This window comes from Canis aureus, chromosome 16, assembly GCF_053574225.1.
Source record: "Canis aureus isolate CA01 chromosome 16, VMU_Caureus_v.1.0, whole genome shotgun sequence".
Taxonomy (NCBI): domain Eukaryota; kingdom Metazoa; phylum Chordata; class Mammalia; order Carnivora; family Canidae; genus Canis; species Canis aureus.
In genome coordinates, this window is record NC_135626.1 from 4,344,279 (window position 1) to 4,359,128 (window position 14,850).

The window sequence follows — 14,850 nt, forward strand, 5'->3', positions numbered from 1 at the left end:
AGCCTGGGGCCGGCCCCCCTCCTTAGCTCCAAGACTCTTGTCTAAGCTTCTCTTATGCACTGGGGGGATGACCAGGTCCAGGTCCTGGGGAATTTTTTTTTTTTAAGATTTTATTTATTCATTCATGAGAGACAGAGAGAGAGAGAGAGGCAGAGGGAGAAGCAGGCTCCATGCAGGGAGCCTGATGTGGGACTTGATCCTGGGTCTCCAAGGATCACGCCCTGGGCTGAAGGCAGTGCTAAACCGCTGAGCCACCCTGGCTGCCCTAGGTCCTGGGGAATTTGATCCCACTGGTCAAGGTCAGAAGAACTTTGTGCTGTTACGTTTTGTACCATTTTTCTTTCTTTTTTTTTTTTCGTACCATTTTTCTTTAGCTGGTAAGCAGTCTGTCTTCAAATCTTAGATAAAATGTATAATGAGGTTCTGCTGTTCCCGTTTGGGTGATACTCAAGTCTACCATCCTATTGATAAAGTACTTGAGCAGTTAGACAATTAAAAGCTTACTTGCTGGTTATGGAATTATGACATTTGAAAATGAACTGCCGGGTGTCTGGGTGGCTCAGTCAATGAAGTGTCTGCCTTCAGCTCAGGTCGTGATCCCAGGGTCCTGGGATTGAACCCTGCATTGGGCTCCCTCCCTATGCTTTTCCCTCTGCCCCTCCCCTTACTTGTTCTCTCTCTGTCTCAAATAAAATCTTGAATGAAAGAAAGGAAGGAAGGAAGAAAAGGAAATAAGAAAATGAATTGCCGAGACCTCTGAAGAGGGTATATTTGTCCTGGCCATGAGCATGTTCCTGGGAGAGTGCCCAGAAACGCTGCAGGTGGTGCCTCCCAGACACCTTCCCTCTCCACACACCTTCCATCCGCTTTCTCACTCTTCTCAATTAGGCTCTTCTGCTGCCATCTGTAGAGGACCTTTTCATTCCTTGGAGGAAGGCATCGCCACCTCATCCTCCACACAGTGGGAAGGCAGGGGACCTGGAATATCTCCCTCTCTACACCAGCTCTGTCACTTGCTAGCATTGTGGCCCCAACAGGTCCCTTCCCTTCTGCACTTCATAGTGGCTTGGCAACACCTCACAGGGCCATTCGGAGGTTTACACACCCTGGCATGCCCCTCTTCCCCCAGACACACCCCGCTGCGGCACTCTCCAGGAGGTGGTGGGTCAGGACTGGCTTCAGACATACAGAAGCCTGGGACCCCTTCTCTCCCTGCTCCTTGGCACCAGGACAGGGAGGCATCTGACCAGAACCTACTATTACCCTTTGTGATTGTTGCTTCTCAGAAGGTTTTATGAGTAGAACCCATAGGAGGGCTAGAGAAGTCAGCTAGAAACCAGCCGTTACCTACGATGGGTTTAGAAATTGCATCTCTGGGGCTTCACAAAGGTGTCAGATCACCAGTACATTTTTAAGATTTTATTTATTTATTTATTCATGCGAGACACAGAGGCAGAAGCACAGGCAGATAGAGAAGCAGGTTTCCCAAGGGGAGCCCAATGTGGGACTCGATCCCAGGACCTGGGATCACACCCTGAGCCGAAGGCAGACGCTCAACCACTGAGCCACCTGTGTGCCCCACCAGCACATACTTAATACGAGGGTTCTGAGACAGAAAAATGTCTAGCTAGGAGGGATTTTAGACCTCACCTAGCCCAGGGCTACTCTAACCTAATCACACCTGAGAATCCTCTGGGAGCCTTGAAAAGCCACTGATGCCTGGGGCCATGGCTCAGACCAAGGAAATCAGAACCTCCTGGGGGAGGAACAGCAGGCAGCAGCAGGCAGTTTTTGAAAGTCATAGATCAGGGGGTTCCTGGGTGGCTCAGTCGGTTAAGCATCTGACTCTTGACTTGGGCCCTGGTCATAATCTGTAGTCCTGGGATCAACCCCCGTGTTGTGTTGGGCTCCTCACTCAGCAGGCAGTCTGCTGGAGATTCTCTGCCTTCCCCTCTGCCCTAATCCCTGCTTAAGCTCTCTCTCTTTCTCTCTAAAATAAATAAATCTTTAAGAAAAGAAAGTCACCGATCAGCACCAGCTGATTCTAGCCCAGCCCCTCACCCTCATGTGAAGACACCGAGCTGCAAGTGCTGACAGGCCCATGGGCCTCAAGGCCAGCTCTCTTCCTCGTCACGGTCACTGTGTCAACTGTTAACTGTGTCCTACGCACATCCTATCCGGAAGTTTGTGCTGTTGGCATGACCCAGCTGGGGTCACCTGCTTACCGTGCTGCTTGTCAGGTTTCCTTACCATAAAGTTACTATTTCTTTTTTTGTAATTAATAACGTCTTTAGTGGGAAACACTTCGGGACTATGGAAATAGTTCATTCCTCATCAAATTACCCATTGATTTTTTATAAGTCCATCATTCTTTCAATATGTATTGGCATTTTATTTTAAGGAAGAGCTTCCCCTTATCCCAGGTGTATGCATGTTGGTGTGGACTGGGAGGGGAGGGGAGGCTGATTCTAATTCATTATTGTCATTATTTATTTGGACACTCAAATTGTTCCATATTAGCTAGCAGGTGCCCCTTCGAGTTGGCTCCTGGGTACTTCTGCTGAGTTCCCAGTATTCTTTGAGGATTCTTTGAGGATGTCTTACTTTCTGGTGCAACAACATGTCCCAGGCTTGTTCCTTCCCTGCCTGTCCCCCCATCAGCCATTTCTGTAAAAAGCCCTTGTTTCTTTCAGAGGAGAATACTAGAACCCACCAATTTGGACACTGGGTATGCTCATGGCTTCTGGGCCATCAGCAGATAGAAATCTATGACCATTTGTGTATGTGGGTGTACACATGCATGTGTGTGTGTGTGTGTGTGTGTGTGTGTGTGAACACATACATACCTGTGTGTTCATGTATCTATATCTGCTTGTTAAAACCAAGCTTATACCAACACCTCCAGTATTGATCCAGCATCACAGAGCACACTTGAATCTTCTTCCCGTCGTTTGGCTGAATTCTCTTCCTCAGCACGAGCATCAGATGTTAACATTCCTCACCACCCTGTCCTGGGCCTGCTCTCTTCTCATCACGTGTTCTTCCCAGAGCTGCTCACCTTCTCTCATGCCTCCATCGCTAGCAGGCTGGAAGCCCCAAATCCTCCCAGGCCACCTCACTTCTGTATTTCCATCCGGGTGGTCCTTACCAACTAATTGTGCATTTTGCTCAAAATGTCCCAACCATGTTAACCAGTATCTGTCTCCTCTGGGATGTCTCACAAGCCCCTCAAACCCAACATAGCCAAGGGACCCCACTGGCTTACCCCACACTTCTCCCCCAGCCTCCGTTCTCTCGATGGTTAAGCCAGAATCTCACACTCACCCTTGCTTCTTCCCTCTGCTCCTCCCCCTTCCACTACCGCAACCACTTGCCAAGTACATCTAAATACCCCTCCATCTGTCCCCTCTTCTCCATTCTTACTGTCACAGTCCTCAACACCACCACAGGCATCCCTCACCTGATTGACTACCAGAACCTCCTCGCTGGTGGTCCTGCCTCCAGCCTCACTCCCTCTAATCCATGCTTCTCTCCACAGCCAGGGAGCCATTCCTAAAATATAAACATGAACATGTCTCTCTCCAGCTCAAAAACCATGGCTCACAGGCTACTTAAAATGGCAGACAGGGCTCCTTATCAGCTGGCCATTGGTCTCTCTACTCTTACTTCTGTTCAGCTGTTAAAAATATTGAGATACATCTATAGCTACCAACAGGGAACTCTCTGATAGTTACTGGGAAAAAAAAAAAAAAGCAAATTGCAGAACACTTATGCTGTGATACTATTTTTGTGAAAAGGACAGACACATACAAAGCAAAATTCTATATTTCTTCCGTATATGCAAACACATCTGTACATGCATAGCAACAGGCTGGGGACTGTCCCCAGGAACTGTGCATAGACCACATCCAGGGCTAGCCCTGAGCAGAGTCTGGGATCAGAACTCTGGATTCACTTTAACTTAGCTGTACTGTTGGAATTGTTTGTTTAGGAAGTGTATTCCTTTGTTGAGGGGGGTAAAAAAATACAACTTAAAAATATACTGATCTTCCCTTTTCACTATGGGTGTATGTCCCAACAAACCCATCATAGGTTGAAAATGCGTCTACTGCACGTACCCTACCAAGCATCATAGCCTAGCCTACCTTAGACGTACCCAGAACCAGTTACAGTTGAGCAAAATCACCTAACAAAAGCTGTTTTATGCTAACATATTGAATGTCCCTTGTAATCTACTGAATACTGTACTGAAAATGAAAAACCCTGGATGTCCCCCGGATGGCTATCCGGGGACAGAATGGCTGTCACTGGATGTGCTGTCGACCCTCATGGTCACCTGGCTGCCTAGGAGCTGCCACTGCCCTGTGCCAAGAGAAAGGATCATACAGTGGCTCATCGGTAGCTCAGGGAAAGATCAAAATTCAAAATTTGAAGTACGGCTTCTACTGAGTGTGTATCACTTTTGCACCATCCTAAAGTTGAAAACTCGTCCATCAGACCCTGCCTGCATGTTAGTCTTGAGGAGACCATGAGGGGCCTCTAAGAGGAGGCAGACCCTCGTGCCCATGCCGCCAGGCCCTGCCAGCAGGTGATAGTACCTGACGTTCCACCAGCCACACAGACCCTTGAGCAGCTAGAGGCCAGGCCTGTCCTATATCAAGACTTTGCCTCCATCCAGGACTGGCTGTGGATTAAACTGCTTGTTTAGGCCACAGCTGTGTTCCAGAGACATGTGGTTGCTCCTAATAGCAGCAAACCTTCATTGGCTCTCCACCTGCTGTTTATTCTAGTTAAAACTAGGAAGGGTCTACTTCCTTGGAAGGGCATGATTATGGTGAGAGTGAGCAAGGAGTGACCAGGGGCTTTATGTTCTTACCCCCCTTTAAACATCACAGCAATCCAGGTAGGATTATTTCCTTCCTTCTACAGTTGAGGAAAGAGAGGCACAGAGAGATTAAACACTTGTCCCGGGATCCCTGGGTGGCTCAGCGGTTTGGCGCCTGCCTTTGGCCCAGGGCGTGATCCTGGAGACCCGGGATCGAATCCCATATCGGGCTCCCGATGCATGGAGCCTGCTTCTCCCTCTGCCTGTGTCTCTGCCTCTCTCTCTCTCTCTCTCTGACTATCATAAGTAAATAAATAAAAAATTAAAAAAAAGAAAAAAAAAAAAAAACACTTGTCCCAAGTCAAGGGTGGATCCGGCCTGAATCACACCTCTGAGGAGCAGTGCCTGCTTGGTGTCTGCCAATCGCCCGTAACTACCACGTGCTGAGTGCCTGCCGCAGGTTCGGCTGTGCTCAGCCCTCACTCCTGTGCAGGCTCATCCCCTCGGCCCGCTCGTGCTGCGGAGCGGCCATGGATATCCCTTGACAGGTGCAATTCCCAACCTAGGTGAGTGACTTGCCCGAAGCCCCAGGGCCAGCAAGTGGCTGAGCCAGGCCGGGGCTCATGTGTGTCTGACTCTGGTGCCCAGTCCCTCCTCCCCACAGTACTGACAGCCTTGGGAGGTTACTGTGGCTGCTAAGTCTATTTTCTGGCCTTTGAATAACTGGCAGAACAAATTACTTTGGGGATCCAGAAGAAAGTTGTTGGCCTGGTGTGGACTCAATTGGAATGTCACCGAGCAGACAGTCTTGGAGATATCTACAAATATCTTCCAAGGAATATCCCCAAAGTGCAATCACTGAGAAAGCAAATCAGGCTTGGTGTTTTGGTTTGCAAATGAGTTTTGAGCAATGGCCTTGAGGTCTTGAGGCCTTGAGATCTTAAGGTTGTTGGCATCTTTCCCGTCACAAATTGTAAAGGCCTTTTGAAGCCACGGGACAGGAGAGAAGAGAGGTTCAGGTTGCTGATTATTTACAAGCAGGTAGCCAGGGTTAAAGGCTTCCCTCCATTCCAGCTGCATTTAACTTTATTCTGAAAGTGACTACCTGCCAATAAAGCCACATCATTCACCACCATCTATCTCTGTGAGTACTTTCGAGGTGCCATGACTCCAGTTCACTTAACACCACATGACAGCTATAAGCAGATGACAGTTGAGATGCTGGTAATGGAGACTTTTTGTTTTAGTATCACATGTTTTTGCCACATGATTTTAAGACTCTTTATCAAGCATGTGGAAATTAATACATGTGTTGATTGGAGTGCTTCCTCATTGAGATGTCCATGAGGGAAGGGGTTGGCAGCTTGGAGCAACTGTGGGTATCCGGAGGCAGTGGGGTGGCCCTGGGTCTGGAGCCCGTGGGGATTAGTCAGTGGTGGGTTTGAGCAGAGCCCGGAGAAGTCTGAAAAATAAGGCTGGGCTCTGAGGGGACCGCCTTGGCAAGTAAAATGATAGTTCCCACACGAAGGAAAGATGCAGGAACTATAACCCTATCCCATTGCCAGCAGAATTCCTACAGATTTGTGGCAGGGCTGTCTCTGCCAGCAGGAGTCCAATTTTATGTCCAAACAAATACAGCATGCAAATTGAACTACTTCCCCAAGAACAGCAAAGTCAGGTATTCGGGTCAGTTGGGGAAAAAAAAGAAATCCACCCCCCTCTTCTCTTTCTTTAAAATCAGGGGTGGTATTAATACAGTAGCAGATTAGAGCTTTATTTGTTTAAACCTTGCAGATTCTGTAAGCATTCACAATCCTCTTGACTTGTAGTGCCTGATTGTAAAAAGAACAGTTGAATGAGCTCATTGTTTCCTGGGTTTTTTCTTTAATGTATTTTACAAACACTCTGGTGACAGGCCTGACACACTGATTTCTATGTACTCGCACTTCAGTTTGGGATTACAGCATTAATAACAGAGCTCCATGCATCATGCCATTTTTAAGCATGATCGTTATGATAAAGGGCATATACTTAATTACAGGCCTGCTTAATTACAGCTCTGTTGAAGCTCGTTTGTTTAGGAGAATGCTAATTGCACTACGGAGCCCACAGCACATCCTTGCTCTCATCTGCTGTACGCTGCTCTGTGCCGTGGATCAGCGTTTTGTTAAAACTGCCACCAAAAAGAAAATTTTAAAAAAAGAGGAAAAAGTGTCCTAGTACTAAAAGGAAGCGTGCCTGGACATGGCTTTAGGTCCGAAAGGACACCACCATTTGTGGGCCAGGGGCTTCCTCTCTCTTGTCAGCAATTGCTGTCACCCTCACACCAGCCTCCTGGGAGCTCCATCTTCTCTCCATTTCACAGACGGGGTAGCTGAGGCTCAGGGTGGTGGGGCAGCCTGCCGGGCCACATGCCCATGCCCGCTGGTGGGAGGTAAGGCCCAGGCTGTTGAGCTGCCAGGCCTCCCAGGCCCTCCCACCACACCTACTGCAGCGCCCCCTCCCCCACTATCTGGACTCCTGGCTCCATCAAGCTACCGGACTGCTCTAAGCCTCGGCTTCCTTGAGTATAACCTGCAAGTGATCACGTTGAGGCTTAAGTGACTTGACACATGTCCATTATCTAGCACGCAGCCAGCAAATGTGGGTTTTCTGTCCTCTCTCTTTTGTAGAACTGGGCCTCGGGAACAGCTCTGTTACCTCCCAGATTTGGGGGTGGCCTTTGTCATGTCACACTGGGAGCTGAAGGACTTGGAGAGCGGACTGATGCGTGCCCCAGGAATGCCACCTTTGGTGCCAGTGAGGAAAGGACAGGCACTGTCCCTGCTTCTGGGTTATGACCATGGACTAGTCTGGCGGTGTCCATCTGGGATCCCCCATGTGAACCCCAGGGGGAGGGTAGGTAGGGAGATGAAAATCACTCTGTGATAGCAAGGACCCCTCACTCATGGCTCTTCCTCTGGCTCCCCCGCACACATCCCTCTGAGTAGAATCAGCAATATACTGAAGGCTAGAGCGAGTGTCACAATCTTGGAGCGCTAAAGAATAGTGAAGACAAAATACTGGCTTCAACCAGGGGAGAGAGAGAGGAAGGAAGTAAACGTGGCTCCCCCCATGAGAAGCCAGGATGGAGATGATTTATGAACACTCCTGCAGAACACATGAAAAATGTGTGCCATTGATTTTAAGAATTATGTTTGGCAAATCTCTAGATATTTTAAAATATAGAATGGCTTCCCAGATAAAGAGAGTAGAAAAGGATGTTTTGAAATTAGAAGGGGATTCAGCAGTCCCACAGATCACTTTCCACCCAACACACCAGATCCCTCCCTAGCACCCCAACACATGGCCTCTGCTGGGACCCTGCTTGGCCAGCTCTGCTCATCCTCCCTTTCGTCTTCCCCAGAGAAAGGAACCGTGCATCTAGCCCTCACCCTGTGGCAGCTATGAGAATATGGGCAGACATGTGATTACGCTTACCTTCGAGTCTTATTTGGACCAGGGCCCCCACCTGACTGCACTTCTCCATGTGCTGGTACGGTGCTGGGTTCTAGTGTGCCAGGCAGGGGGTGATGGTGAACAAAAATGGACAGGATGACCCCTTCCTGGAGCATCAGGCCTGATAGCTTCCTCCCATCTCCTGGGGACTTTAGATCCTCCACCATCCTGGGACTCCCTGTAGGCCACATGGGAGGACCCTCGAGAACTGGTCCCTGCACTGAACTGATACTCAAGCCCAGAGCAGACCAAGATGGCAGCTCCCTCATCTCACCCTGGGATTGTAGCGCAGTCACGTACCGTGGCACTCCTCCCACTTCACGTAGGTCCGAATGGACACCACCATTTGTGGGCCAGGGGCCTCCCCTCTTTTGTGACAGCAGTCACTGTCATCTTCACACAGCCTCCTGTGTCTCTTTTCTAAGAGAACATGAAAAGGATCAGACTGTGTTCATCTTTCCATCATGAACCCTAAGAGAAAGCAGAAATTTATCCCAAAGTTCCCATCTCCCTCCCTTTACCAGGCAGCATCCTTTGAGGGTCAGACTGGATCTGAGTGGTCTTCCCCCCATTGCCTCTGCTGCTGAGCCCCATCAGCTGAGCCAGGCCAGCATAGCCCCAAAGGCCACCCTGAGGCCACTGCTGCCTCTCCTCACAGTCTTGAGGGTACTTTGTTCCCTCCCAAAGGGCTGCCTTTGGTGTGGGCCGGTGAGGATGTCGCTTCTGGTCTTCTATCTTCAGCCTCCTCAAGAAGTTGCTCTGTGAAGAAATTGCCTTTGACCCTACCCAAGGGCCAGAAGGCATGCCTTTGCCAAATACCTTGTTCATATGGGAGATTGGTCCTTGGCCCCCAACACACCTCCACCATTCTCCAGGTCTGGGAGTGAGGACTTCACCTGAGGAATGAGGTGGTGGAGGAAGGAACTGGAGGTGAGAGCAGCCAGGTGTCAGCATCAGGGGTAGGAGGGGAAAGGGCATTCAGTGAAGCGGTTGCAAGCCCTTACATGCCAGGGAGGACCCCTATCTTGGGAATCCCTCTGTGTGGGGTTCTGGTGTAGCTGCCGGCCTTGGACTGAACAGGAGCCACCTCTGCCTCACTCCTGCTCTCACTGCTCCCCACGCCTCTCATTTCCAGGGGGTGGTTAGGCTGTGGAAGGTCACTCTACTTCCCCTTCAGAATACAAGTTCTCCGAACATCCACTGACATTCAGATGGAAGCACTGTCAGCAGCGAGGGGGAGTTCTTGACCTATCGTCTTTAACGCAGAAAGCCTAGTGAATGAGTGATCAGGGGTGCTCAGGTTGGGGGTGCATGCTGAAGATACACCAGCTGAAAGCTACTCACCAAACATTTGGTCAGGTGCTTCCTAAGCACAATACAGGGGTGTGCAAAGGGAGCTCTGCTGGGGCCCCTGCCATCTGTCTAGCAGGCAGAGAGACGTGGGAAAGGTGTGTGTGTGTGCAGATGTATGTACGGAGAGTAAAGAGTGACATGGCCCTGGCAGGTGACAGCGGTGGACTTGGGGGATTTAAAGGAGAGGCAAAGTAGGCATGGCTTCCAGCTCTTGACTCGGGATGGCCAGGAGCAGGGTGGCGCCTGACCCGTGAGTGAGAAGGCCCAGGGAAGAGCGGGTTTGGGGAGACAGTTGTGGCAGTTCTGACTGGACTATTCCAGTACACACCCACCTCCTGGCCTGTAGTTCTGATCAGAAGGAGCTGGTAGAAGGGACACCTGGAGACTTCAGGAGGACGTGATAATGCTCATCGAAACCTCATAAGGTCCTGGTCTGGAAGAGGCAGATTTGTTCTCAGAAATTCCATTTATACCCAATAGAAGGGCCAAGGGATTTGGAGTTCTGGCTTACTACCTGTGTGCCCGCAGCAGGCCCTGATCTGTGAAATGATGGCAGGTGCTGAGTGGTACATGCCCGCACGTCTCCATGGCACAGGAAGGGTCATGGGGTCAGGGGTCAGACCTCAGAGTACCGTGGCTATAGGCCTTGACTCACACCCTGAGTTGGGCAGATGGTGGCAATCGCTGGGAAGGGAGCATGGCCTCTTCTTGGATCTCGGGTAGGACCCCATCCTGTCCCTATCTAGAAAGCTTGTGGTCTTTAAAGGGCCGTCTGTTCACGGATGGGTTTTCCCAGCCATCCATGAGGACACAGGTACACATGCCCCAGTGTCACTCATATGTCTGAACGTGTGACGTACTGTAAAAGATCACCATGTCCTCCCCTACTCTGTCCTTTCTGGGAAGGTGTCACACTTCCTGGCCCTGGGGGCCTGAAGATGGGAGAAGGCCCTGGCCAAGGGTGTCTCTGTCCGAGCCCAGGGCCAGGCCTTGGGCAGCAGCCTTCCAAAGAAAGGAGACTTCCAGGGCAGCAGCTGGGGCCGGCTGTGCTATTTCCTTTACTTCAGACTTACCAGAGGCGGCTTCATTTTCCCTTCCCTGAAATACATTATGAACAGTTCTTAAAATGAGCCATTTGGCTCATCTTGCTGATCAGAGTGGATTTGTCCCAGACACCTTCTCTTTGTCTTATTTTTCTCCTGCTTTCCTTTCTGTTTCTGCGATGCTTCTTTCTTAGGACTGAAAGAAACTGTCTGCCATTTGTATACCAGAGAAGCTCCCATCTTAGATGTTGGGGGAAGCAGAGAACATCACCTCCCAGGGAACCGAATCACCAGGCCTTCCCCCGGTCCTCCTAAGGCAGGACCCAGGATGGGCCAGAAGACTACCTCCCTCAGGGCTGTGGGAATGGAACTGCACCCTCCGCCCTGGTGTTTTCGTTCTCCAGGGACCCATTCCCATCTTCCTCCAGTGTCCTGTTAAAATGAGCAGACTGGCGCCTTGAGTTAGCTGCAAAACCTGGGACTAGGAGACGGAGAGTGAACCGTGGTGGCCATGCTGCTGCCCCACCCACTTCTGGCTCACGCACACCCCTTCTTACCAGCCCTGTCATCCTCCTCTTTTTGTTCCATCCCAGGACCCGGGGATCATGACCTGAGCCACCCAGGGGCCCCCCTACCATCCTCCTTTTTTTTTTTTTTTTTTTTTTTTTTTAAAGATTTTATTTATTTATGCATGAGAGAGTGAGAGAGAGAGAGGCAGAGACACAGGCAGAAGGAGAAGCAAGCTCCATGCAGGGAGCCCGACGTGGGACTCGATCCTGGGTCTCCAGGATCAGGCCCTGGGCTGAAGGCGGCGCTAAACCGCTGAGCCACCAGGGCTGCCCTACCATCCTCCTTTTAAACGTAACTTAAACTCACCAACACCCAGCCAGGATTCAAACCTAGTTTTTCTGACTCCAAAGTCACTCTCTTTTCCAACCTAGACCTTTCCTGTGGGACCAGCAGCCTGGGATACAGTGTCATTCCCAGCCAAGAGAATATCTATGACCGTGCTCCCTGCCCACCTCCCAGAGCACAGCTCTGTCCCGTCCCACCTCCCCACCTGCATGCACATCTGTCCTGCTGCCAGCCCCAATAGCTCCCACCCCTTACAGGTCAGAGGCCAGACTCCAGGGGGAGGCTCTAGACGCTTCTCTGCCCCCATGGCTCTGTGTGCACTTCTGTGTGGTGCTCAGGGGACATGCTAGGCATTGGCCTCCACCAGCAGGTGCATGTCCTGGGTGCAAGGGTGGTGCCTCTGCTCATGTCAACTTGTTACTGTCACCGTCCCCAGTCACTGAACATCACTGGTGTCTCAATGCCGTTTTCTCTCCTGTTCTTTTACAGCAATGGATGGTGTACCTTTTATGATTTCAGAGAAGTTTTCTTGCGTTCCAGAAAGTGTAAGTGTTATGCATGATGGCCCTCTCTTTCTGCCACCACCAGCCTGCGCTCCCTCTGCTCAGCACACCGGGCTCTCCTGGCGGCCCTCACACCCCTGCCCTCGTGTTGTCCCTGTGACAGGGCTTCTTCTCTGGTCCCTTCCAGCTAACGCTGCACACAGTAGGTGCTCAAGGAGCAACAGAAGAGCAGGGATAGGGACGGGGAGGGAGAGAGACACACTAGCAGACTCAGATTCGGCCATCCCAGAGCTGTTTTGTTTCCAATGTGACAGTAAATTGGGCTGAACTTCACTGGTTGTGAATGTTCTTGGCTTCCAAGTTCAACTTATGAATTTTTGTTGTTGTTTTTAACCATGACAACATCTCGCAGAAAGAAGGCTGCTTCATTTTTTTTTTTTCATTGTATTTGCTGGATTCTGTGATAACCGCACTCTTTGCTCTGGAGGGAGGCCTCTGAAAGGCAGGGCTGGCCTGCTAGTGAGCATGCCCACAGCGGTGGTTGCCCAGTCACCTCAGGCCCACAGGGACCCCAGGACACGCGCCAGCCAGCCAGGGCCCCTGAGCTACCTGTGATGACACGGGGACTTGATGAGCTGGCTGGGCCTAAAGGCTAGAACCAGACCATGAGGGGTGCCCACCATCACAGTCTTGGGGGCTGTGGGCTGGTGCTGCAGACCCCACCTGGCACTCCAGGGACCCTCTCTCAGATGGCACCTGCCCCCACCTCCCCAGCGATTGAGGCCTGGTCCATGCTGGCTCAAAAGACTTGTTTCTGAGTGTTTTTTATCCTTTTTGCAGAAGTTTGTTTTGAGTAGCTAATACCCCGTGAGGGCCCCAGTTTGGGCACCAGCTAAAGAATCTTTTAGTGTATTTCTTGGATCTGGCTTAAAACCACCCGGCTTGCGATTTGACCTGCTCTGTAGTTTCCATTTCCATGAAATATAATAGGCCTCCTCTGAACCCTTCTGGTAAGCAGCTTAATCTTGAAAAATGCTCGTGACGTGACACGCGGAGCATGAGTAACTTCAGCCGATGCCACTTGGCCGTGTTGCCATGGTGACGCTGGCGCCTTTCCCGCCCTGCTCCCTCCGCTCCCCACCCCCCCAGAGGCTGTTCTGTCCTGCGCACCAGCTCCAATCGGGAAAGTTTAGTGGGGCAGTTAGAGCCTAATGATGCAACAGCTGGACCTCTGCTGGATCACGGGCAAGCAGCCCCATTCTCGCCACTCGGGCTGGCAGCAGGAGAGCCAAACTGTTTTGTGGCTACTGGCAGAGCAGCCCTGGGAGCTGAGTGCCTAATTTGGTGGCCCTGTCCCAAGATCGCCCTCGCAAATGTGCTGCTTGCTGCCCACCAGTGCCGACTCAGCAAGTGCTGGAGGCGGGCAGCTCAGGCCAAGTCTGGTGCTGGGTACCTCCACACGCTTCTCCCGTTCGACCTTCCCGGCAGCCAGGCCAGGAGAGAGAGCCCAGCCACACTGCTCTGAGCAAGAGAGGAAATGATGAGGTGATTTAACTCACAGCTGCCCTCTTTTGAATCCAGGCCCATGGACTGGGGAGCTGGCCTTTCTACCACACCTCGCAGGAAACCCCTGCTAGCTCAGCTCGGGCTGTAGCTCTGCCCCGACCTCTGGGCTGCGGTTCAGAACCACGAGCACCTGCGGGTTTTCCAGGACCCAGTTTCACCTGTTTATCCACAGCTGCCAGTTGCTGGCCTCTCTCAGGAATATAGAATGCTGAGGTGCCCAGAGAGGGCTCAGAGCAAGGGCCGGAAGGACAGGGTGCCCACTGCCCTCTTAACGTCTCACTGTGCATCCAGCCCAGGCCTCTCTTGGCCTCCAGCTGACTTTTTACCACGGGTATTTCATTTCTCCTGCTGTCTGTGGAAAAGCCAGCATTTGCAGAGAAGGCTCCCATCGTCATGAAATCATAGAAACACCCATTAAAATGCAGTGATACCATTTTTCACCACCATTGAGTTCTCAAATGATAATTGATGGGCAGTTTTTTCGTTCACCTTGCATTTTCAAAGACCTAGAATTCCCTCCTAGAATTCCTTAGACCCATTCTACCATACAGATGCAGCAGTCAGGATGGCTTGTGGCGAAGTCTTGTGCTCTTCTGTCCCTGCAGCTGCAGAAAGAGCAAGGCAGGGAGAAAGGAAAGACAGAAGTTATCAGTAGTGACTGTCACTGTCTCTCAGGAGGGCTGTGACCCTCCTGGGTGCTGCCACTGACAGATGACTCAGCAGGCGTCCCCAACAGAAGGGACCAGCCCTGCTATCAGCCAGCTTCTCTGGAATGTATGCTCATGTTGCTTGTAATCACTACAGACTTGCACTGGTGGGTTTCCGTTGAAAGAGGGCAGAGAAAATGCTAGATCACATAGGGTGGTTTGAGGTGTCACAATTGTTTTGCATAAAAGCAAATGTGAAATAGCATTTTCCAGCCCTTTAAAAGAATGACTTGATCCGTATTTGCAGATGCAGCCCTTTGATCTCTTGGGAATCACCATCAAATCTCTGGCAGAAATTGAAAAAGAGGTAAGCAAGCTGCCCAGAGTTGGGGCAGGCGGGGCCTGGGCCTGCTTGCTCACCATGGGGTCTCCGGTCCCCCCTGTAGGGCTCTGTCCCAGGAATGGGGAGGACCTAGCTGTGGGGTGCCCCTCTGAGGAAAACACTTCCATGTCACTCAAATTTATGCCTGAGAAAAAGAAACTCACTTTTAATGTGTCTA

At 51.0% G+C, this 14,850-nt stretch overlaps 1 protein-coding gene across 10 annotated transcripts in view; it reads left to right on the plus strand.

Moving 5' to 3' along the window:
- Window positions 1–14,850, plus strand: part of MVB12B (multivesicular body subunit 12B) — a 223,919-nt gene that overhangs the window by 187,215 nt on the left and 21,854 nt on the right. For all 10 annotated transcript variants that reach the window (XM_077850703.1, XM_077850704.1, XM_077850699.1 and 7 more), the window contains 2 exons: window positions 12,064–12,119; window positions 14,598–14,657. In XM_077850703.1, coding sequence (XP_077706829.1) covers window positions 12,064–12,119; window positions 14,598–14,657 — 116 coding nt within the window. The remainder of the gene's footprint in view (window positions 1–12,063; window positions 12,120–14,597; window positions 14,658–14,850) is intronic.